Consider the following 23850-nt stretch of genomic DNA (forward strand, 5'->3'; position numbering starts at 1 on the left):
AGGTCTTATACCTGAGCAGATCACAGCAAATCATAGATCATGAGACAATCATGAGGGACTCACAATATTGTCAGCGAGAATCAGCCAATCAGCAAGCTCTTGTCACGCTACCCGACCCTGGTCAAGCACTGGCCAAGCACAGGGTTCTAGTTCTGCTTTCCAATGACGCTCTGTCTAACCTTTCCCCTAGTTATGACAGGACAGGGAGCTTGGACATTTTGTGGTTTCGCTCTTCCTGTTCTGTGGATTAATTTAGCCTGTATCTGAGGGGATTTTGTACCAGAATCTCTGATTCACGTCTTCCCCTTGTCCAGGGTACACAGATGTTTGTGGGGGAAAGGTCGGCTCCTAACTTGCTGTTTCAAGCAGTTTGCAATTAGCTAAGGCACAGCTTCCCTTTGATTCAAAATGGATTATAAAATACTGTAAGCCCTGATTATGTGCAAACATATATGGATATATAATGAATATATTGATTACTGATAACTGATTATATGGATAGCATAGGGGTAGCCCTTCTTCCTTGCCTTAGAAACACCAAAGCAGTTCACAAACCACAATCAACCGCAAAATAACAAGAATAAAACCAAATGGTAAAAATGCAGCCATACAGGTCTAGCACAGGTCTTCCAAAGCTATGGAGTGATAAAATCATTTCCTGGGCAATGAAGTAGATCCCATGTTTATGAAGAAATAAAATGAGGTCTTTTTTATTCTAATGCAATGGTTTGGCTCTCAACACTACTTCTAAAAGAGATGCGTGTTACAGGTAGTTGCAAAATGCGATCAAAGTGATGAGGTGACAAATATACACATGGCAATAATCTGCAATGGATTTTATCACTTCATTTGAAAATTGGGAACGCTGATATTTATGTAAAAACTCCAAACTGGTACCACCACTTTTTAAACCATTCCCCCACCCGCCTCTACTGCCACAACTTTTATTTAGCATAGCCCACAAAGAAAATAAAATATTATTTGCTGCATAGTTGCAGTTGTAACTGCTGATTCAAGCATGCATTTTTTTTCTTTCATGATTCCACAGCTGCCCCCTCGCCCAAATGAAATATTTGTGCAGATCAGGATTCCTCAGTTTCATCACAGAAAAAGGATACATAATCCCAGGTTTCTAGCTCTTAAGACTGCCATGGAAAGCTTAAAAGAGGGTAAATCTCAGAAACCACAATATGAGTTAGGGATGGGTATTAGTGCCCAGCCTTTTGCCCCTCCCTAGGGCTAGCAGAATAAGCATCAGAAGCAAGGATGTTGCAACACTTTAGGTGGCATACTATGTCCTGTCATAAACCTTTGGGGCAGGGGATATAGTACACAACACCGTCACCTATTACAGTTTTGAAGTGGCACATATAAGATAACCCACAGAATTAAATCTTACATATGCTAAAATTTCACACTCTGAAAAAGATCAACTGTACTCACCAAAAGCCAGACCAGATTTCCTTTTTTGTTTAAATGCTTAGGGCCACATTCAATGAAGCTTTTGCGCTAGAAGAAGCCAGCGCAACGAATCCTACTAGGGCAATGCTAGTACATTGTCACATTCCAGCCAAGCAAAGGACAGGGTGTGGGAAGAGTCAACGGGTCGCCTCAAGAGGCCTGGAGGGCTTCACTCAGTCTCCTAGGCCCAAGATTTCCTTTCCTTGCTGCAAAATATGCAAGGCCCCTAGCCGATTTGTGCCATGCAACAAGCATTCACTTTTGCTTAATCACCAGTTTCCTCAGCCCCTCCCCTAAAAAAAAAAACCATTCTATACTGAAACCCATCCCAGGTTGAAAACAATGTAGGGTGGAGTGATTTGGTCCAAGCCCCATCTTCTCCTTGACACATTATTCTGCTTCCTTCCTCTAAAACTTCTCTTGATTTCAAGCCAGGAAGGATCATTGCAGAGCTTCTTTTCACGCCTTCCTACTGAACTGCTAAATAAAGGTGGGATTGGGAGCAAGATCACTACAGACCTGTCCTCCCCCCTGACAAAACAGTCCGGGAGGGATGGCTAAATTGTGGCCCTCCAGTTGTTGGATTCCAGCTCCCAGCAGCCCCAGCCAATATGGCCAGTGGTCAAGTATGAGGAAGGTGTCGCCCGACAGCAACCGGGGCACCACAGAGTTCCTCATCCCTGCATTACAAGAGCAACACCTAGAATTTGGGTCTTTTATTGTGAGCATATCAGATTTGGTGCATATCCCTCAAACCCTTAGAGTGAATGGAGATCTCATATGCCAGTAGCAGCTCATGCCATGGTGACAACACTAGTCCCATGACTGTGGAACCAACTGTTGCTAGACGCACCAATTAATCGTCAACATACCTCGATTTTCTCGTTTTTGTGAATAAGGAAACCAAGTCACACAGGAAATGTAGCGAGGCGTCCGGAAACGTGGGCTGAGTGCCTGAGTTCTACCTCAGTGCTCCCTTGAACCAGTCAGATGGAAACAGGTGGAATGCCAAGGAGGTGACTCCATTTTGTTTGTGGCTTCCATCACACCAGATTAATGAAGACATAATAACTGTGAGAAAAACACTCTGCTCCCCGAAGGTCTAGCATGTGGTGAAGTTGTTTTCTTCTTCTTCTGAGTAGCATGGAATGAAATTTAAAAATACATAGAATCAAATACACCCCCACTCCTGATTTAGTGCTTTTGAAGGTCCACAGCAGGAGCCTGAAGCAAAGTGGAAACCGGTGAAGTTGGAATGATATTGGGAGTGATATGCTCTGTGAAGTGTGTTATGTAGTGAAGTTCACCCTGGGCCAGCAGGGGGATACTGTACATAGTTTTCACTCAGGTCTGTAGATAGTTTTCACTCAGGTCCACGTCAGTTATTTTAGGCGGGAAACTCTGGGTTGTTGTTGTTACAATGTTGACAGCCGGCTGCCTATAAAAGCAGGCCGGCTGAGCTGTTTGCTGTTCAGTTTGCTGTTCCAGCTTACAAAATAAAGAGCTGTTTTGGAGACATTGCTGTGTCGTCTGCCATGTCTACCCACTATTCTACAAAGTGAACCCATGTTAAGGGTCCTCCAGACTGCAAATCCACAACCCCTTCATGCTCAAGTGAAAAGGCTGAAGCTCATCTCAGCTTTATTAGATGTTTGGAATAAACTGGTTTTCATCCAAGTGCTTCAGCTCCACTGGGCTCTGAAAATACTAGTTTGGATGAGACGCTGGTGTAATGAAGAGCAATGAGGCCTATTTAGCTGAAGAACATAACCATGCTGGATTAGGTGTTTCTTTTTCGCCTGCCCTGTTTTAAACTGCACAGAGCCCCTTGTTTTGACAGACGGGGGGGGGGGGGGGTCCTAACAAATCTCATAAGCCTCAACAAACTTCAATTCCCAGGATTCTTTGGGTTCCGATAAATCTTTGATATAAGCTTGGATTTGTAAACCATTGGTACCATAAATAAAAGCTGGGGGCTAAAAGAAATGTGAACCAGCAACCACTCTCCTTATGAACTCACTCTCCTTGTGTTATCAGACTGCAAGAGAATTCAGTGTATAGCAGATTTTAAATAAATACATTTTAAAATAAAGTAAGTTGAACCAGTAGATGCTAAACCTAGAATAGTGATAAGGGTGTGCTGCCTATGTGGACTGATTTTATGCTTGCCCTGTAGTGGTTAGAACAATTGATGTGCCTCCAGAATCCATGGGGGGGGGGGTTGTAAATTTATTGTTACTTATGGTTATGTTTGTAGCAGCACATTCCTCTTATAAATATTTGACGTTTTGGTTCTGAATGTCTGGTTTCATTACTGTCCTCTGTACACCATGGTTTTTGCCGCCTCCCTTTATTTGTAGAGCCACTTTGGTGTTGGTGGGAGTGGCGATGGCAAGATGTCTTTCCAAGATCCAGCAGCTTTTCTTCCTCTCTTGAGTATCCCACAAGGTGAGGCAGTCTGAATAGCTGCCAACTTCTGACATCCCTACGATTCTCTCCAAACAGGTTTGCCTAGTTTGGGCATGAGAGGGAAAAAACCTTGAGCTGAGCTGTTCATTTTGTGGCTTCTGTAGTACTATTGACATCGCTTCCTGGTTTCTCTCGATGGCTTCCTCCTGGGCTCTTCTTGCCATGCTGACCTGTCCTTACACCCCAATGGGAACGAATTGCCAAGCTTAATAAATGGAGCTCTTTAATGCAGCGGTAACATATATCCACAAAACCCTACGTTAGGCTTGTAGGTCAGCCATGCATCGTCTCAAAATGGGTGGAACAGAGAGCTATGAATCTCCAGAGTTTGTGGATTTAAAATCTGGCCTGCTAAGTCTCACATTGATTGACTTTGGTTTGTTGACTTGAAAAGTTTTTGAAATCTTGCTGCAGAATCGTTTGATGATCTCAGCCTGGCTTTTCTTTTCTCGTCATAGGAACCTTTTCCACAAACCTCTTCTCCCTCCTATATTACATCATAGAGCCTCTCTTCCATTGGGATTGGTTGCATCATTTTTCTGACTTTCCAGCTGATAATACCCAAAGTCTGCTTTGGATGGATATACACACGGGGGGCAGGGGGGGGATGCTATAAATAAGTCAGAAATTGAATCGTTATAACAAACGAGAAAAAAAGCTATGTAAATTCACTTCGTTGTTTGTTTGTTTTTGCTCTCTGGTGCCATCCTGCATGTTTATAACGAATTCAAAATCTTGGTTTTTTACTAATGTAGCTGAGTCCTTTGTCTGTGATACTGTTTCTCTTGAGAAGTTTGAGCCAGTTGGATATTGTTCTGAAACCAGGATGCCAACTAAATCACAATCCTGGTGATATCCTTAGTCTTTATCTTCAGGAGTGTCAGAGTGGGCTGGCAGCAAGTTTGCACTTAGAAAACCAGCACTTTGGGCTGCTTCTATAGCTTAGCATAAGAACCCCAAAATCAGGGAATTATTGAGAATGAGATAAACCAAGCAGTCCTCTGATCCATGCTCCAAGGCAAAAGATGCACCAGACATTTAAGAATCCCTAGGAGATGAGCACAAGATATTCAGATGGCAGTATTCTGCGATCAGTTTACCCACCACACAGAATTGCAGCATCTCCTGGGGGGTGGAATAACCTACATTCTTGATTAACACACCGCAAGGTTGCACAACATTTCTGTGGAAGGAAGCAAACCTTTCTGCTGAAACTTCAGGGGATACTCAAGTAGGCAGATTGTAATTGCTCAATTTGGGAAGAACCCAAAAACACCTGCAGTGTTTCAGGACACCAGCAAGCAAGGTTCTGATCTTCTACTTTCCCTAGGTCACTGCACAAGCGTAAAGAAGTGACCCCTAGTAGGGCATTCATTCAGATGTCTCACTGGGAAAACCTGTAAGTCCAAAGCTTGCATGTTATAGAAAGTATGTGGAAGTTAACTTAACGTGCTAAAAAAAAATCAAAATGGAACCAAATTTCTGATATTCAAACTTTCATAGCTAGTTTCCTTTGCTTTAGTGTGCATGTGCCAAACATATATCTTGAACAATTAGAATACAACCCAAAAACACATTCGGGTACAATACTTGTAAAAGGTTGGTGTGGTGTGATAACACACACAGTTGACTTCTATAGACAGGGAAAGCAAAACTTCAGTTACTGTAGTAGCACATAGGAATGTGCTCTCTTAAATATGGGGGAGCAGAAAATATTTACACTACATTTTGTTACCTCACTCTATATGGATAGAGTTCTTTCTGATATATGGGAGGCCACAAAGAGAAATGACTGGACCTGCTTTTGCAGTAAGAAAGACAAAATTGGTGGGTGCAAGAGAACATTATTTGATAAGCAGAGTTCTACATTTCCCACCATGTTTTGAATATACTTCTCCTGGGGAAACTAGTCAGCTTTTAAATTTGAAACTAAAATTCTGATTCAGTTCAATTTCTTCCATCTTACTCCAGAGCAAATCACATCTATGCAGTGCAATTTAAAGCATGTGGTGTATCCTGTCCCCCCAAAGAATCATGGGAACTGTAGTTTGTTAATAAAGATGGGAATTGCAGCTCTGTAAGGAGTACAGAACTTCTACCAAGATTCTTTGGAGGAAACCATGTGCTTTAAATGTATGGTTTGCATATGAGACAATTGTACAGGCTAACCTGCTGTATACATTGAGAGAGAGAATATCTTGCCTTTACGATCAGGAAATAGAATTAAACTTTCTTGCCATTGTGCAGCTATGAAAGGAGACTTATCTGGAAAGAGCTTGAAATCAAGAGTACTGTTTTCTCAAACAAGATACCAGTTAGTTTCCCAGAAAAATACTGTGTTTAGAAACCAGCCTGGTATCTTATTTCCTGGTGTCGTCGTTTTTAACTGTTTTAACCTCCATAGTCAGCATGCCATACAGTTGCATATTCTGGTGGGAGGGATTTGGATCTGAGTAGACCCATGGGGTAGTCTTGGGTAACCCTCACCCATAAAATAAGAACAAAGAGAGATGCGTGGGGATTGTAAAGTAGATTGGCTGGTGTCATAAGAAGCAGTCATATTTTAAAATCCATGGGACGGCTTTACCAAGGCGACAAAAGGCCTATATAGAAATGCTGAAGAAGGAATAGGACGTTTTGCGTGTAGGAAAGGACAGTTGTTTTCTTGTTGTTATGAAAAGAACCAATTAAAGGGCACTCACAGTCTGAAGCAGTTTCTGCCTTGGAGGCAAAATACTTAAGCGTGTTGGAAGGGGTGAAACCTCCACTGGCCTGTGTGCTGGTTTCACAAGATGCCTCTCCAGAATGCATTTGCTACAGCCATAAATAATGGGCATGCAAATCAGCACGTGTGGTGGTGGCCCTGCCTGGCTGACCTACCGGCTGTGCTTCCTTTCAGCAGCAGCCAAGGAGTCTGTTTCGGCATGTGAGTGTCACCAAGCAAAAGCAGAACACCAGCCCCAAGATTCCTCTGTTCCTGCATATATTGTCTCCAGCTAGGATCAGGACAGCGATAGCTCTCTGACCTTCCGCCCGTTTTTCCCCAAAAGCTAACCCTGCAAAGCCTTCATCATAAAAGACTTGAATCACCCATGTCCCGATTCCCCAAAGGCTCTCTCCTTCCAGAAGAGCCCTGCTTTCTGGAATAATCTCTTTAACAAAATGAAAGCTACTTGGCCAACTATTTTATCTAACAAAGCCAGACCTCTGTGGCAGGTTTGACCAGTTGTGCAGGCCCCCCGCCCTATTTTCCAGACCCCAGCCTTAAAAAAAAACAAAACCATGAGCCTGGGAAGTATCCGAAGGGGAAATCCAGACCAATCCCTCCACTAAAAAAAATTCCAATTCTCATTAGCCCAGCCAGCATAGCTGAAGGTCAGGAATAATGAGAACTGTAGTTCAGCAACTTCATCGATGGCTGAACAAGTTTCAAGTGAAGGCACTCTGCAGCGCCTTTCAGGTGCTGGCCCCTCTTGCCCTGGTTTCGCCTTTCCCAACCAGACACCTTCCAGATGCTTTGGACTACAGGACCCATCATTCCTAACCATGAGCCATACAGACTTCTGGTTAATGGGAGTTGTGGTCTAATAACACTGGGAAGGTACCAGGTGGGGGAAGGCTGTCTAATCTTTTTCTTTTGAGGAAGGAGAACAGGGGCATTTGCATTGACCAGATAGCAAAGGGGTTACAGCCTTATATTTTAACCAAAAGAAAAAGGATATATTGCGCTTGAGGACAGCTGGAGACCCTAGGAAAGTAGCATAAAACAATCTTAAAATCAAGTTGTAAAATGGGTGTTTCTTAGCACCAGTGGACTGCACCTGCATATCTTTAAACTTGGAATACATAGTCAATGTGTCCTCTTCATCTCTCCCTGTATCATGTGAAATGGATGATTAGCAATGGGCCACCAATGTTGAAGCAGCTCAATAGCAGAGCTTCTCAAAATTTTGCAGCAACCTCTGTCACCCCCTTAGCTGGCAGGGTTTGACTCGCAGCAGCAAACACACACCTACCTCCAGAGGTTTCCAAATGCTGCCTGCAATGGGCGCAGCTTCTTTTTGCCTCACACCCCTTCATTATGCTAGCCTGTCAGTTAAGATCTCAGATGCTTCCACAGCTGAGGACACTCCTGCTAAGTAACTGCTTAGTATTGGTTTCACTCCATTTTGCGTGGTATGGACTGAGAAAGGGAGGGAGGAACAAATGTCAATCATCGTGTCATGAAACAAATCCTGGAATGGAGCAAAGAGGTTGTCAGGGACACGAGTTTTGCAAAGGTCACCCTGTTAAGGGCTGTCCACACAGTCTGGGAAATCTTAAGAACTGTATACTTTTGCCGCGAAAGAAAGGTTAACGTGAGGAATACTGTTTCAATAATTCAAATGCACACATTTAAGCTGTACTGAGAAATCCCTTCTCTTTCCCCTGCAGACATCAAACCCCACAAAATATGGCTTTATGAAATGCTTTTAAGGACTATGGATCCCACTTGTGGAAGAAACATATATATAGGAAAAATATATTCATCATTGCACCTTCATTTAATATGTTACACTTCCAAACATTAAGGCACTGTCATTTTAAAAGACCTAACAGGATTTGTGTCATTTATATAGTAGAAATTAAATTGATAAAGCTTCGTTTAACTCAGAATGCCCTCTTTTCTTTTGCTGCAGGCAGCAAAATGTCTTAAGACTGTGCTTTTATATATCCACCATGCTCTGCTTTTACTGTATATCTCTTTAGGAATGGCTGTTTAGTCCGGTGTCAGACAATATCTGAAGGGCACTGCATCAACTGCCCATGCTGTACACACTTTCCTGGTAGTCAGTCCTATGGATATACTTCCAAGTAGGAATGCATGCGATTGCACTTTATATCTTTGAGATCAGCAGCAAGAAAAAAGCCACGCCTGTCAGAAAGGAAGGTAGATTCCAATACAGTAATTCCTTTATCAGCATTCTCCAAGCAGAGCCAGTAGATCTATTGCACATACAGAGAGTGGGGGGGAAGAGATGCCCTGGAGCATACAAAACGCCTTCATGTTTAATTTGCAAGTTCTGAAAACACCCCAAATGGCTGGCACTCCTATTGCACCTCTTTCGCCACCACCCCCCAGTCACACCGAAAGAGCACGCCTAGGCTGCAGGCCGGCCTAGATAAAGAAAGCATGACAGGGCATGCTTTTGCAGAATTGTTGTCAGATGTTTCTGGTGCTTCTTTTCCAGCAGAGGGTGCAATCGCACTACCAATTCTATAGTCTATTAACAGGGAGTGGTTTAGGAGCAAACAAGGTGAAATCCAGGACTCTACTACAGAGAGCTATTTCAAGACCGGCTGGCTATGCTACTGGTCTGGTGGCGTGGAAAAAGAGAGAGACAGGCACAAGACGACTGCAGTTGTGAGTGTTCACTCACTGTGTTCGTTATATGTTTACATAGAATAGCCACAGACTGTGCAGATTGTATTTCTTTGTGGACATTTTGTCCCATAGCCTACATTTTATTTCCTGGGTGGAAAGCCCAGTTACTATTATCATTTGTTGAAGAGTTCTAATGATGTGGCTTCACAAGTTGTCATTTGGGGTACACTGATCTGTCATGCAGTACCTTGTACCAATAAGCGTCCCGATTCACCAGCCGTTATGTTCTGGGAACGTGCTCAGCTGCAGTGTCACACCTTCCTTAAGCCAGGTGTGCTTGGCCACCTCACCCCAGATGCTCACCAGTCTGCAAAGGCACAAGGCAAGAACAGGTGGACTGCAACCCAAACATTAGAGAAACAAGCCATGGTTTGTTTGGTCACCTATGGGGCAACTCAGCATTGGTTCAGCAAACCATGGTTTAGCATTAGCTGAGAACTGGGCCAATGTCAAGGCTGTTTGCTGGGCCCCCAGTATTGAGCATACACTTCTGGAAAACACACCTTAACCTCTGTGAAATGACCCACAGTGAGATTATATGGGTGAGCAAGGATTCAACTTCCTCACCTTCATTGCATAGCAATGAAACTCAATATCAGCTGAACACTGGAACCTACACAACCCTATGCAAGTTCTGGTGATCACTACATTTTTGCTGTCTGCAACAAATCAAATCCACTATCTAGGTGCACCTTAAAAATGTTTGTGAGACTCAGCATTTCAGGAAGCTGCAGCTGCTGCAATCTCTTGCTTTCTTCAGCAGTGTTGTGCTCAATCTGTGAATGCATCCCAGAGCACCTATTGCTCCATCTCAGTAGAGCTACTACCTATGAGAAATGGGGCTTTATGCCAGGCGCAAAGCGCCTGGAATGAGTGATGCAATGGTCTCTCTGGCTTGGAAACAGAGCAGGAACTGAGTCAGTGGGCTTCATTTTGGCCAAAAACTGCAATTACTGGGATCTGGCTATACTAAAATACTGCCCTTGTTCTAGTCCCAAATGATGCGATTTGCATTTAAAATATACCTGCAGGAAACGTACCTGGAAGCAACCTCCTCTTCTAAATTACAATCATGAAAGACAAACTACGCCAGGTTCTTTTTATTAAAAATATTGTAATCAGGCAGTGGCAGGGAATAGTATGCACATGGTATAATAAATAAGCGGTAAACAACAGGGTCCTTTTACAGGTTGGATATACATACATACATACAAGGAATACAAAACATACCAAACATCCACAGAAGATAGGAGATGTACTGTAAATGCACAAACATTTCCAAACTGCAGCCCAATTTTATGCATATTTACTCAGAAATGAGTCCCTGTTGGATTGTAAAATTAACTTCTGCTCATGCAATAGGACTTCACCTTCTCCCTCTCCCAGCCCTCTTCACACCTCAGAATATGTGTTCTGGATGGTGGGGATTTCCTATCCAGAGCAAAATTTGGGTGTTCACAGGAGAAAGAGACGGAAGCAGTGAAGGCCCATTGTGCAAGAGAAAGTTTGCACAACATTGGATTCCACCCACTGATGTTCAGTCAGGCTTACTGCCAAGTACACATAAGATTGCAGCCTGAAAGATATACACTGTAGATATGGTCGGGCACAAGAGAGTCATGTAAAGTGGAGAAAGGGAAACAGTTTCTCTCCATGATCTCAAACCACACAACACTTGCTCCAGATAAATCCTACTGAATAAAAGTAGGCTTGAAAATTGCAACCAAGTTTAGGTTGTTCGTTTAATGGCTAATATAAACAAAGAGCTTGGCTAAAATTCAGTTTACCACAGTTTAAATTTGCCCAGTATTGGTCCTTTGGATTCAAACCACATGCAAATGTGATCAGATGCTCTTAACTGCTGTCAAATGATAGTGGCACAGGGGCGGCGGCTGTGGGCAGGATCCTGCAATCCTAGGGGGTTGGACTAGCTGACCCTCCACAATTCTGTGAGTGGAGGGACCCTGTGTTTACACATGGCAATAAGCTGTCCAGTGCTGAAAGGTCTGCCCCTATATTTTGTCAGTGGAGTTTTCTTCACCAATCCCACTGGTATGGCTTAGCTTGCTTTACCTTTATTTCAAATGTTGCAACAAAGCCTTTGCAAAACTGATGAGGAAGCATCACCAGGAGAAGTTCTATAACATAGACCAGCCCATCCATTAGCAAAAATATAAACCTTGTGGGGAAAAGAGGCTTGAGACAATGTGTGTATGTGTGTTTGTTCCAGTCACAGTAAGTGGAAGCAACAGACATAAAGACAAGGCAGGCATAAAAAATAAACTAATTCCACCCATGCCTGTTTCCATACATTTGCCTCCCACTCCAAATCATGCAGTCAGAACTGTGCAAAGTTACTTGGAATAAGAGCAATTTCCCTAGAGTTCTCAGAGCAGGAAATGCAGGTGAGCTCCTGCTCAACTCGCCCCTGAGATTTGCTTTGAAGCATGGTGGCTTCACAGTGTGATAGCCAAAGTTACAATACTGGTGGGACTCCACTGACATTGCAAATCTTGGTGGTGGTAATCACAGAGTCGTGAAGGTTTTGTTCAAATGAAGCTCCTTCATCCGTCGCTGTTCATATAGGATAGGCCTGGAAAAACTGTGGTGGGAGAAAGTGTTTGACAACAGCTGGAGCGCCACAGGCCCTGTAAGTCCTGTTGGACTTGATGGCGCTTACTTCTGAGTAGACATGTATAAGACTGCATGGTTAGATTAGTGTAGTGCAGCTCATGTCCCCAAAATGCTCTTAAGCAAGAGGCTGTTGTCTGGCAAAAGTCTGCAGGCAGGAAAGCAGAGAAAGGAAGCTGAGAGGTGGTTAGAATTGGGCCTTTTATTATGGCGTTCATTATTTCCCACTGTTAGGATCACTGGGAGATGTTTTCTGGCAACTTAGAACTGGGGTTTTGTTTTTCTGTTCATTTCTTGTTCCTTAAAAACAGCTATCTGCAACGGAGAAAAGAAATTTTGTTAACGTAAAAGGACATTAAGGTACAATTACCGAGCTTCACAGGGCTACAGAGTCATCACTGATACAAAAGCATGAAGCAACAAAAATATTACTGGTATCTGTGAGAAGCCCACTGTAAATCCAGCATTCCACAAAATGTTCCTCAAAGCTGCCTAGGAGATTGCAGTTCCTGTCCTCCATTCTTTGCAACAAGTAAAGAAGCGTATTTAAGTCTTCAGACCTGCTTTACAAATAACCACTTAAGGTTAGGAACAAGAATGGGATAACAGGCTTGCGGTTTACCAAGAAGTGGCACAGGTTTTTAATGCCAACACTATGATTAATTGAAGACTCCCATGCTGTCACATAAGAAATATATTATCAGACAGCAGCCACTGATTAAGTAAATGAGAATCTGTTTACAAAGCCAGATCTATCTTTTCTTCAGACCAACCACCTGAATACTATTTTTGCCTTTTAAGGGATGGTGGGGAAACTCTGGCCTTCCAGATGTTGAGTCCCATGAGCCTCAGCCAGCACAACCCAATGTACAAGAATTATGGGAGCTGTAGTCTAGCATCTGAAGGGCTGTGAGTTTCTCATGCCTGCTTTAAAGCTGCCAACAGGCCCGAACTAGCTGTTGGACAGGTACAAATAGTATGGGGCTATGGGCCAGTAAGCAACAGCCAAAGGGAAGTCTCCCCACCACCACACAACACGCTCTTTTAGCAGAGGGTGATGCAATGCAACATCTGAAGCAGCAGGAGGTGGCTTTGCCAGTACTGTGCTTGTGAGTTTGCTGATCAGATGGCATGAGCCCAAAAGTCCATAAGAAGACCTGTCCTGTAAGGGTATGGAATAGCCCAAGGTCTGTCCCTAGAAGCTCAACTTTTGGTTGTTTGGCCAAGACTGGTTAAAAATGGCCTCCAGTGGCTTTAATGGCAGCACTTTAGTGTTGATTTCACTGGGTAAAAATTATATTGATACCAACACTACCTTAATCTTGGTAGCAAAAAGAATCTGATTTAAGACATTACCTCAAGGCAACTTGCGTACCCAGCTTGCAAATATTGAAACATTTGTATAAATTCATTTTTGTCAGTCAAGTCAAGTTCTTTCTGCTGGCAATTTTCTGCCGTACGCTACGCAGACATTCTCCTAGCACCCTGGTCTATCGGAGAATTCCTGTTATTCAAATACATAATATGAATGTACGTAAGAAGTACCATTCTATGCTATGCGCATCGCATGCTGAAGACCTGTGAGCTTTCCATGAGTGTGAAAGGAGGGGGCTCAATTGCTTACAGCTCAGTGTCTTCTATGACTTCAGGGTTCTCCATAGTCTGTCTCCTCCTCTTGCAAGCATCCAGCATCTTTTTCCGGGGCCCCAGTGGAATGTTGATGCTTTTCAGATCATTGTCCGAACACAGCATAAGAGCTTCCAGGTCAATCTTCTCCTTCTTGAGGATTGAAATGAACTCAGACATATGCAAGGAAGCCAGAAAGGTCTCCAAGGGGCTCGTCTCGGGTTCAATATCATCATCCAGGCCCAGCTCCACCTCATCCCACGGCAGCTCCTCCACATTCCTCTCCTGCAGGCTGTTGGCACTGCCGATGCTGTCATTGAGACTTGGCGAGCGCTGCAGGCGGTTGTGAAGTTTTACACCCATCCTGTCCTCTCCCAGCATGCTGGGGTCATCCTGGCCAATTCCAAACAGTCCACTACTGACATAGTTCCTCCGGAAAACCATCGTGCCAAGTCCAGGTCGATTGAATAAAGAGTCATGACCAGAATCAGTGCTGACCTCAGAATGGGCCGAGTCCATGTGCAAACCTGGGTCACTTATGGCACGGGAGACAGTATCTTCGTCCGTCATAAACATGTCCCTAACGTTGCGCCGGGTCCAGTCCTTTGGGCTAACATAGGTGCCTTGTTTCACAAACATGACGTCGTTGCCCAGCTGCAAACCAGACAAGGACCTCACACTTTTCCTCCCATCCTCGTAGATTTTGAAGGTGCCATCCACTTGCTTCTTTTTCTCCAGCTTCTTCTGGATTTTGGTCTTGCCCTTGGCTGTGCCGTGTATGGTGGCCTGAGAATATGGCAAGGAAGTCATCATAGACATGTGCTGGAACCTCCTGCTCAGAGTGCTGCTGGAGTAGCTGGAAAAACTCATAGTGTCCGAGTGGTCAGACATTTCCTTCTTGTACCGCTTCTCCATCCTCTCGTGGTGCTTCTTCTGCATCTTTACACAGTCCTTAATCCGCTTCTCTGCGTCCTTGAAGGCCTTGTCCTTCAGCTTGCTCACCAGCTTGGGGTTGAGGCCACTCTGCTTGGCAGCAATGGAGTCCAAATAACGCACACACTCCATGTGGCCCTTCATGGCTGCCATGTCCAGCGGAGTGTGGTAGTCATTGTCCAAACACCAGATGTTGGCCCCAAAAGACACCAGGAAGGAGAGGCAATTGAGATGACCATTGGCTGCTGACAGATGAAGAGGCGTGTTCCCCCAGATATCACATTTGTCTGGGTCACCCCTAAAATTCAGGAAACAAATAAGTTAGTGATCAAGGAAGCCTGTATACCTAATGAGTAGATGTTGCTTAGGACTTGTGAAATGTATCAAATCAGTTTACACATTCTTATTCTGGCGCTTACCTTACCTGTGGCCCTCATGTTAATCAATCACAGTAATTCTGGAGCATTTTTTGGGAGGAGGAAATCCACACAAGCAGAATTATACCCAATAAACTTCCCTTCATCTCCTGTCAAAAGATCTCTTTCCACCCTTCTTCACAATGCATTATTGACCTTTTTTAAAGCTTAACTTCAGACCTGCTGTGCTTGTTCAGTCTTCTTCTTTTCCTCAGAGTGAGAGAGGGTATATTTGAAGTTTGGGGATGGCAAAGGTGGCAAGCAGCACTGACACTGAAGTATGACATTGTGCACTCTCTCGACCTTTTTTGTGTGGGCATGAGGTGAAACGAATCCCTGCTTTTCAAATACACTAGAGGTATTGCACAAATTAGAGCAGCTCCTCCCTACCCACTCACGCCTGCTTAAATGCCCTTGGTTATCTTCTCCAGAAATCCAGGACAAGTTAGCCAGGAGCACATTTCACAAGGGAGCAAAGGTGAGTCCACCTCCAGAACCACAGTCTTCACTAGCACCGAGCTTATAATCAGGTCACACCTTTCCCCAGCAAAGTCGGCACAATGGGAGGCTAGTATAACCAGGCATGCTAAAAGTTGCCCTAGTATGCAAACCAAGACTCAGGCCTGCAAACAACATTTTGTTATTTTATTTTCTGTCCCGCCCTTTCCCTCAAGGAAATCCAGCTGTCATACATGTCCCCTGCACCGCCAACTTTATCATCAGTAAGACCAAGGAGACCTAGGTTCAAATTCCCACTCAGCTTTAACCTACCTAGGTGACTTTGAACCAATCATACTACTTCTTAGGGCTTATGCACACTTTTGCCCCACTCTTTCCAGGCATAGGCCAGCACTTGAAATCTCTGTATCCAAGCATTGTGTTATTTTTGCCCCAGAGCTTTTCCTGCAAAAAAAACTGCTCTTTAGTGCTCAATCAGCACAACTGTCAATACTGGGTCTTCATATGGAAAACTCTGGGGGAAAAGAAAAACAATGCTTGGATACAGAGCTTTAATGGATAAGCCTTGGTTATGTTGAGTTTAAAAAAATAAAATTAAATTGTTATCAGTTATGATGTTTTATTTATTGTTTATGACTATTTTTGTTACATTGCAGTTAAGTTTCTTTCGTGTTGTATGCTGCCTTGAGCGTGGCTTGAACTGTGGAAAGGTGGCATACAAATTAAATTAGGTACGCATGCATCCCACCTCACAAGGTTGTTGTGATGCTTAAAATGGAGGGGAAGGTAGTACCCTGCACACTGCCTTTTCCCATTAATATTTTACATTTTTATGGCTGCCCATCAGTACAGTTCTCTAGTCCACTTGCAAAACATGTGTTCTGCCTCACTCTCTTTGGAGGAAAGGCAGCATACAAATATAATATATAAAGCTGAGTGTTGTTGTTTTGAGTGGTGCTTGTTAACTACATAGGCAAAAGCAAAAGACACGTTTTTAAAAGAGCAGTGTTGCTTAGTGGAGTGCCTTCTCCCTATTTTAATGATATGCTGGAGTGACCGATACAAGATTTCTAAGCCACCCAACTCCAGATAAGTTCTCTGTTGCGTTTCCCACATAGAGCGAAACCTATCTAACCAGCCAGGCCCAGCAAGCAGCGACAGGAGGTGGGAGGATGAAGTTGTCTGGCAGCAGAACGCTGGAACAGGTTTCCTTTTGCTTTGTGGCCCTGGGTAAATGAGTACCATCCAGGAGCTGGCAACAGGTTCGCTGCGACTCCTTCGCCAGCCTGCCCTCATCCCTTCACCTTGATACTGGCCTATCGGTAGTGGGGAACTCAGGGAAAAGATGAATATTTGATGAATTGCAAGAGGGGTGAATTATTGATGGAGATTGCTTAAAGAGACACAGAAACTGTAAATGCTGGAGCCGGCTGTGAGCTCAGGGCGTGTGCGGCATTGTTTATGTTTGTTCTGAATGAAGACATGTGCGTTGGAATTGGGCGTGGAGGCTTGCAAGCAACCGGAAAAGCGGAATCAGACCCTATTGTTTTCTCCCTGCAAGCGAGAAATGCCACGTGTTTCCCAATAAAGCAATCTATTTCACACTGATACAAAGCAGTATCGAGTGCAGGTCCAGGGCAGGAAAATGCAGCTATATCAAAGATTCTTGTTGCCAATGCAGGAAATTTCAACACGTCTCATCAGAATGTCCCAGCTTGGAGGGGCTGAGGGAAAAGTGGGTGACGGTTGCTTCCCTCGTAACCTTTGGTTGGAATGTGAATTCACCAAAGCTTAGTGACTGAAACGTTAAGCAAAACTATTTAGATCCACTTCACACCAAGCATTTTTTCACTGCCCTGAGCTGGAACTTGACATAAGAATCCTGCTAGAGTAAGCCAATGGGCCACCCAGCTGCCAATGGCATTCTGTCCCCACAGTGGCCAACCAGACACCTATGGGAAACAAGCAAACAGGATCCGGCCATGAGGGTACTCTGTCCTCCCATTGCTTCCTGTGACCATGGAGGCAGAGCATAGCCATCATGGCTAGTAGACATTAATAGCCTTACCTTCCATGAATTTATCCAGTCCTTTCAAGATGGGAGCTGCAAAGTACAATACAACTGTTCCTTGCACCACATTGTGCTGCAGCCCTTCATTATTGAAAATTGCAACACAAATTTAGCTGCTAAACCATAGAGTATCCGGGCTGGAAAGAAGCAGCATGCCTCATATTGTCCTCTCTTACATTCACCCACTTGCTTACCCAGCCCAAGGCATGTTAGTGCCTGAAGCAGGAAAAATCCCAGTGGAACCTACCTCCCAAATAGTGGCTAGTCTCATGACACAATTGACAGCTTGTTGCTCTTTAAATAGTACTTTAAAATCTAGTGCCCAGTGTGACCTGCCTCCACCTGCTAAAAGGTAGGCCTCAGTCTGGATAGCAGCTTCTGCTGCTGCCGGATGATTTCAGGCAGGTTGTAAGGGGTTGGTTGGTTGGTTGGTTTGTTCCTTCTTCAATTTGGGCCTTGAAAATCAGTGAAGAGTCTTGTGGAACCTTGAAAGATTAACCATATTTTTATAGCATAAGCTTAAAACTACTACTGCTGCTGCTGCTACTACTACTAAATAGGATGTTTAGTATTTAATTTGCCACAATACTCTCCTTTTTTGGTTGCAACAGACTCACTCTGGAAATTTGTTTCAATGAAAATGACTTCTTGAAGAGCCAATGTTTGAGAAGGGTCTTTACATTAAAATGCTGAGGTGTGGATTCGTACTCAAGGCAGATGGGGGATGCTGGCAGCTCCAGGCAGGGCATTAGGCAGAGTGGGGTGACCGCCTCAGGGAGCAGCCCTCAAATGTTCCTCTTGAACACACATCCCTTCTGCCATTCCCTTCTGTTGCCACACTGCTTGTCCTGCACACTACTGTGGCCTGGTGCCTCAGATACAGTGGAGAAAGCTGTTGCATCCCCAGTGTTGATATCAGATTCCACTGCCATTCCAATTGATTTCTGCGCTTGGAATGTGGAGGGACGCCATCTTGTCTGCCTCAGGCAGCAAGACGACTTGAAGAAGAAGAAGATTTTGGATTTGATATCCCACTTTATCACTACCCGAAGGAGTCTCAAAGTGGCTAACATTCTCCTTTCCCTTCCTCCCCCACAACAAACACTCTGTGAGGTGAGTGGGGCTGAGAGACTTCAAAGAAGTGTGACTAGCCCAAGGTCACCCAGCAGCTGCATGTGGAGGAGCGGGGAAGCGAACCCAGTTCACCAGATTACAAGTCCACCGCTCTTAACCACTACACCACACTTGGGCCAGCCCTGGCTCCGGGACTGCTTGATTCCCACACTGGAAGGGCTCTCATACTGCAAACATACTCCATGACTAGGTCAAGTTTCAGTGCCAAGGGCCAGATTGGTGTGCTTTCCATTCCGCTCCAGCATAGGATTTCTGTAACCTCGCTGCACGGCCGCCTCCTTTGTCTGGTATGATGTGAAGTGCTTCCGCAACACAGCTGGACACCATCGTTATGTGGGACAGGGTGCGTGAGCGGGGCTACAAGGTACGCAAGAGACCAAGTAGCCATGTGATGGAGGGAGAGGAAGAGTCCTGTCCAAAAGCCTCCTTCCCACTTGACTGATACCAGATCATCCTTTATGGGAAATTCAGTAATCCCTGCTAACAACATCCAGGCAGGAAAAACATAATTAAGTGCAATGACTGGTGGCAGTTACAAAACCACCAGAAGCAGGAATCAGCAAGAACCAGTAACCAGGGGGAAGTCCCTTTGCTAGGTGGAACATTTCCCGCCTGGCATTGGGGGAAGTGCATGGGAAGGGGTAACGTTGCATCAAGCTCCAATTAATGTGAGCCCAAGCTTAATCACAGTTAATAATAATCTAATTGGCTGTGATGTTTGCTTAATTGTGACATATTGCCGCTTCCAAGCACTTAAAGCGCTTCCCTTAAAAAACAAATGCCACCAAAATACCCTATAGATAACTGTTTCTCAAAGAGGGGGCCGGGACCCACCAGTGGGCCTTGGGACGCTTTCAGATGGGCCTCAGTGCCACAGTCTGCCCACTGCTCCCTCCTCACTTGCCTTCCCTGCTTTTGGCCACGCCATACCCTTTTGGTTGGACCAATGGCAGTATCAGCCAACTGCTTAAAAGTTAAAGGGACCACTGATCATTATGTCCAGTTGTGGCCGACTCTGGGGTTGCGGTGCTCATCAAGCTTTATTGGCCGAGGGAGCCGGCGTACAGCTTCTGGGTCATGTGGCCAGCGTGACTAAACCGCTTCTGGTGAACCAGAGCAGCGCACGGAAACGCCGCTTACCTTCCCGCCGGAGCGGTACCTATTTATCTACTTGCAGTTTGAGGTGCTTTCGAACTGCTAGGTTGGCAGGAGCAGGGACCGAGCAACGGGAGCTCACCCTGTCACGGGGATTTAAACCGCCGACCTTCTGATCAGCAAGTCCTAGGCTCTGTGGTTTAACCCACAGCGCCACCCACGTCCCTCAGGCAACTGCTTACATGGTGAGAAAACATGGCTGGAGACAGGGTGGGGGGTGGGAAGGAGCGGAGGAAAGAAATGTCCCCCTTTCTCTGAGGAGAAAGGACCAGGGAAGGTGATGGAGGAAATTAGAAAGTCAGACAAAAGGTGGTTGTTGTTGCTGCTGCTGTTGCTGCTGCTGCTGTTAGCAGTAGTAATGAACAAACTGGGACTAGTATATCTGGAGGGGACTCGGACTGGGATGGTTTGTTAAGGGGGGTGGTTGTTGTTGGTTTTTTGCAGCTTTGTTTACGTTCTTTGTGATTCATGTGGGAATTGTTTGGTTTTGGTTTTGTAATTTTTAATGCTTTATTTATTATTTATAACTACTTTTGATATGATGTAGGTATGTATTCTTTTCTGTTTTAAGCTGCCTTGAGCATAGTTTGAACTGTGGAAGGGCAGCATACAAAACAAATTATGTATGTATGTATGCACGGCTTTTTTAAAAAAATAGAAGAAGTTGTCGGTACTGACCGTGAAGTTGTTACAGCAAGTGCCACACTTTTAACATTTGGGGGGAAAGGAGGTGCCCAGAAAAAAGCGTTGTATGTATTTATGAATAGAAATGAAGAAAGCTGTTTTACATTAAAGGACCAAGTGAAATGGCAGTTGAGTCCAAGTTCAGTGTGAAAGAAAGGGAAAATAAATCACAGGAGATGAGCAAAAATACTTTGAGAGGCATGCAGAGTTGGGAAGATAAAAATATAAAAGAAAAAAATGAAGTTCTCTAATTAGGAGCCTCTGGATTAGCAAATTCCGCCTAAAATGGGAAGGCTGAGGTACACCATACCTCCAGAGCAAATGTCTGTAGTAAGCAGAGCTATGGAACTCATTGACGCAAGGAAATTGCTGTGGCAAAGAAGTAGGCCATTTCAAAAGATGGATTAGGTGTAACTAGAAGGTGATGTCAGCAATGGCTAGCTGCTTATGCCAAAGTCTGCATCCATCTGCCACCATTTTGTGATGGGTGTGCTTCAGTAATTTTTGCCTGTTCCAAATGGGTCCTAGGGAGCAGATAGTTTGAGAACGCCTGCTTTTGTTAACCCAACAAGTGGCCTACATTGAGCAGCCTCTTTTTATCTTCTGTAAACCTCAGCCCCATCCATTTGTTGCCACATATAGTGATGCAACAGCTATAAATAAGGCCCTCACTATTTGCATACATAATATTTATGAGTAATCACAGGTATTTAGGATTGCCGTTTTTTGTCGCCATGGATTCTATGCCTTAAACTGACACGTGATAGGCAGAAATGCTAAGGTTGTAGCTTTTCCCAGCCTTGTAATGCTATCATGACAGGGTAAAAAGGCCTTTGTTGAATTTCTGCTCCTTCTTGACACTTGTAAATGTACAGGATCACAGCATCTAAATGTAAAATAAATACAGAAAAGGATGCTACTACATTAAAGGGAACCACTGAGTTCTCTTGAAGTGTCTGCAAGATGTACAGATCACTGGGCCACTGGGGATGTTATTTTTAACTGCTCTAGCCAGCACATTCACTCACTTCCAACACATTTTTGGAACTTTATAAACAAAAAAACAAATCTCTGACATTCTGTGCTCATCTGTCTCCTTGCATGTCAGCCTTCTCATGAACTGCCTTCCTGGAACAGGCAGAAATCTAAGAGGGAAGGGAACATAACAGGCTAGTACAGTGGTACCTCAGTTTACGAACTTAATCCGTTCTGAAAGTCCATTCTTAAACCAAAGCTGTTCTTAAACTGAGGTGCGCTTTCCCTAATGAGGCCTCCCGCCACCGGCCTTTCCACCGTTTGGCCTTCGTTCGTAGACAGAGGTAAAGTTCACTAACCGGAACACTAATTCCGGTTTTGCGGAGTTCATATACTGAATAGTTCGTAAACAGAGCTGTTCTTAAACTAAAGTACCCCTGCATTTGGAAACATGTAATCTTTAAGTGGGGAGTAAGTGTCCATCTGTATCCTCCACTGCAGGGAAGAAGTTAGCAAGACTGAGTATAGAGGCTCAAGTGTCTTTACAACATTTGGTAAACTAAATCTCACTCCTGTCTTTAAGTCAACAATCCTCACGATCACTACTCAGTAATTTAAAATATTGCCTTGCAAATTACTGATGTCCTGATTTCAAATAGAATTAACTCAGATTCTGGGCAAGGATCAATTATTGCCATGAGTAACCAGACAGGGAAATGATCTTGGCAGTGGCGTCTGTCTAAATTTTTTAAAGACTTCTGCCTCTTTTGCCCTAGAGGGCTACATAAAAATGTCAAATTAATTTTATAATTGGTGTAGAGGCTCAAGGCGGCTTATATTATTTTCCCTGCAGCCTGTCTAAGGCAGGAAGAGGCACCAACAGGTGTGCCTAACTGGAGAAGGGAAGGATGGGAGAGGGTAGCATGCATGCATGGCAAGCATGCAGGATAAAAATGAAGAACCAGGGGAGAGAAGCTATGAGATTGTGCAAAATTTGGGGTGGAGGAAGGGTACAATAGAAGGAAGACAGCAGATTGCAAAACAACCTTGCTGTGTGTTAAGCCACTAATGTGAAAACATCCTACATCAGGGATGGGGAACCTTTGTACAAGGCTGGCAGGCTGCCCACCTGTCACTCAACTGGTGTCACTATGGCAACAGGTGATGCTGCGCTTTGGAGTCCCAGGTTGTCAAAACTTCCAGAACTGTTTGAAAGCCTTTTGCTGTTTCCCTCCCCTCTTACTTTGGATTTGCACCAGCTGAAGCTTAAGCCCTGCCTAGATCAGGTGGAGTTCCATGCATTTGCACTCCAGAGCCTGCCTGTGAGGAAGTGTGGGATCAAGCTGAAGCCATGAATTCAAATCCAGAGCAGGAAGTATAGCTAAGATCAGGGTCTCCACATCCTGCAAATCTGAACACTGCACACTGCATTTGGTCTACAACTGAATTATGAAAAGAGAGCATCTCTGGCATTCACCCAGGAATGAAACAAACAGGGGGGAACGACACATTCTTTAATGAGTGTGTTGTTGCCAAAATAACACACTGCCACCTCATCTCCTGAAACCCTTCATTGTGAAGCCCAGCTAATCATAAGCTGGCCCATCTCCCATCTTGGGCACTGCTGCTGATGAGCTTGTCAAAAACTCTCACTAAAGAGCAATTGTCTCTCTCGGAGGCTGTGGCACCAAATGCCAGCTTGCCTCCCTTTTCCCAGCCATCACATTAATTGTGTTCCTTTCCCTCATTAGCGCACAGCCAGGAGGATGAAAGAGGCCTTTTGTCTGACTAATGAACAGGGCAGATCTACCACCAAATCCTCCTGTCTTCCCCACAATCCTGCCTTCATCATGTGCTGTACAAAATAGAAACATGGTGTTTCTGCAGAGCTGTGCACCCAGACAAATCCTTCGTGTGCAACAGTGGTATTGCCTCATTGTTCCCTGCATTGTGCATTGAGAGGATAAAGTGGTGCACACAGCTGATATAAGATTTGGGAGTGAGGCCTATGATCATAGCCTCCATATTCACCAGATATCCGTTTTGGAAAAGCTAAGGGAGGCAGTCCATACAGCAATTTATCCTCCAGTCTAGCACACCAAAGCACATTCAGCCACTGATTACTGGTGCATAAACGTCTGCAGGAATTAGTTGCAATTGTGCAAAAGTATTTGTCCAACAGAAGACCTAAACAACTGGAGCTCATAATCTTCTGCAACAAAGTTAAGTTCCCTGCCGATTTCTGCTCGGCAGCTAGGCAGCTGTGCCAATACAGGCTATGTTACTGTCGTTAATTGGGGGACTGGGGGAGAATAGTGACATTGCAGATGCAGGCAAACTTTCCCAGCCAATACTAAGCATCAATAATTTTGCTTCTCTGCGCGCAGCAAGGCCTCCTCCCTCCCTCTTGC

The 23850-nt window shown here is 44.4% G+C and overlaps 2 protein-coding genes and 1 long non-coding RNA gene across 14 annotated transcripts in view; 1 reads left to right on the plus strand and 2 right to left on the minus strand.

Annotated features, from left to right (window-relative positions):
- The window catches only part of LOC310839446, a 45181-nt gene extending 42439 nt beyond the window's left edge, over positions 1-2742 (minus strand). For all 5 annotated transcript variants that reach the window (XR_014561518.1, XR_014561519.1, XR_014561520.1 and 2 more), the window contains exon 1: positions 1444-2742. This is a non-coding gene — a long non-coding RNA (uncharacterized lncRNA). The remainder of the gene's footprint in view (positions 1-1443) is intronic.
- OTOP2 (otopetrin 2) overlaps positions 1-23850 on the plus strand; it is a 44042-nt gene that overhangs the window by 6000 nt on the left and 14192 nt on the right. The gene's annotated exons all lie outside the window — the stretch shown is intronic.
- USH1G (USH1 protein network component sans) overlaps positions 10451-23850 on the minus strand; it is a 30544-nt gene continuing 17144 nt past the window's right edge. For 4 of the 7 annotated variants that reach the window (XM_083728017.1, XM_083728019.1, XM_083728018.1 and 1 more), the window contains 2 exons: positions 13611-14843; positions 10451-12301 (listed from right to left, as the gene is read on the minus strand). In XM_083728017.1, coding sequence (XP_083584143.1) covers positions 12298-12301; positions 13611-14843 — 1237 coding nt within the window. In that variant the 3' untranslated portion in view covers positions 10451-12297. Of the gene's footprint in view, positions 12302-13531; positions 14844-14969; positions 16073-23850 lie in introns of those variants that run through there. The other 3 variants (XM_083728020.1, XM_083728021.1, XR_014561493.1) reach the window with 3 other exon arrangements.

The sequence above is a fragment of the Podarcis gaigeae genome, assembly GCF_964106915.1.
Source record: "Podarcis gaigeae genome assembly, chromosome: 2".
In the NCBI taxonomy this organism is placed as follows: domain Eukaryota; kingdom Metazoa; phylum Chordata; class Lepidosauria; order Squamata; family Lacertidae; genus Podarcis; species Podarcis gaigeae.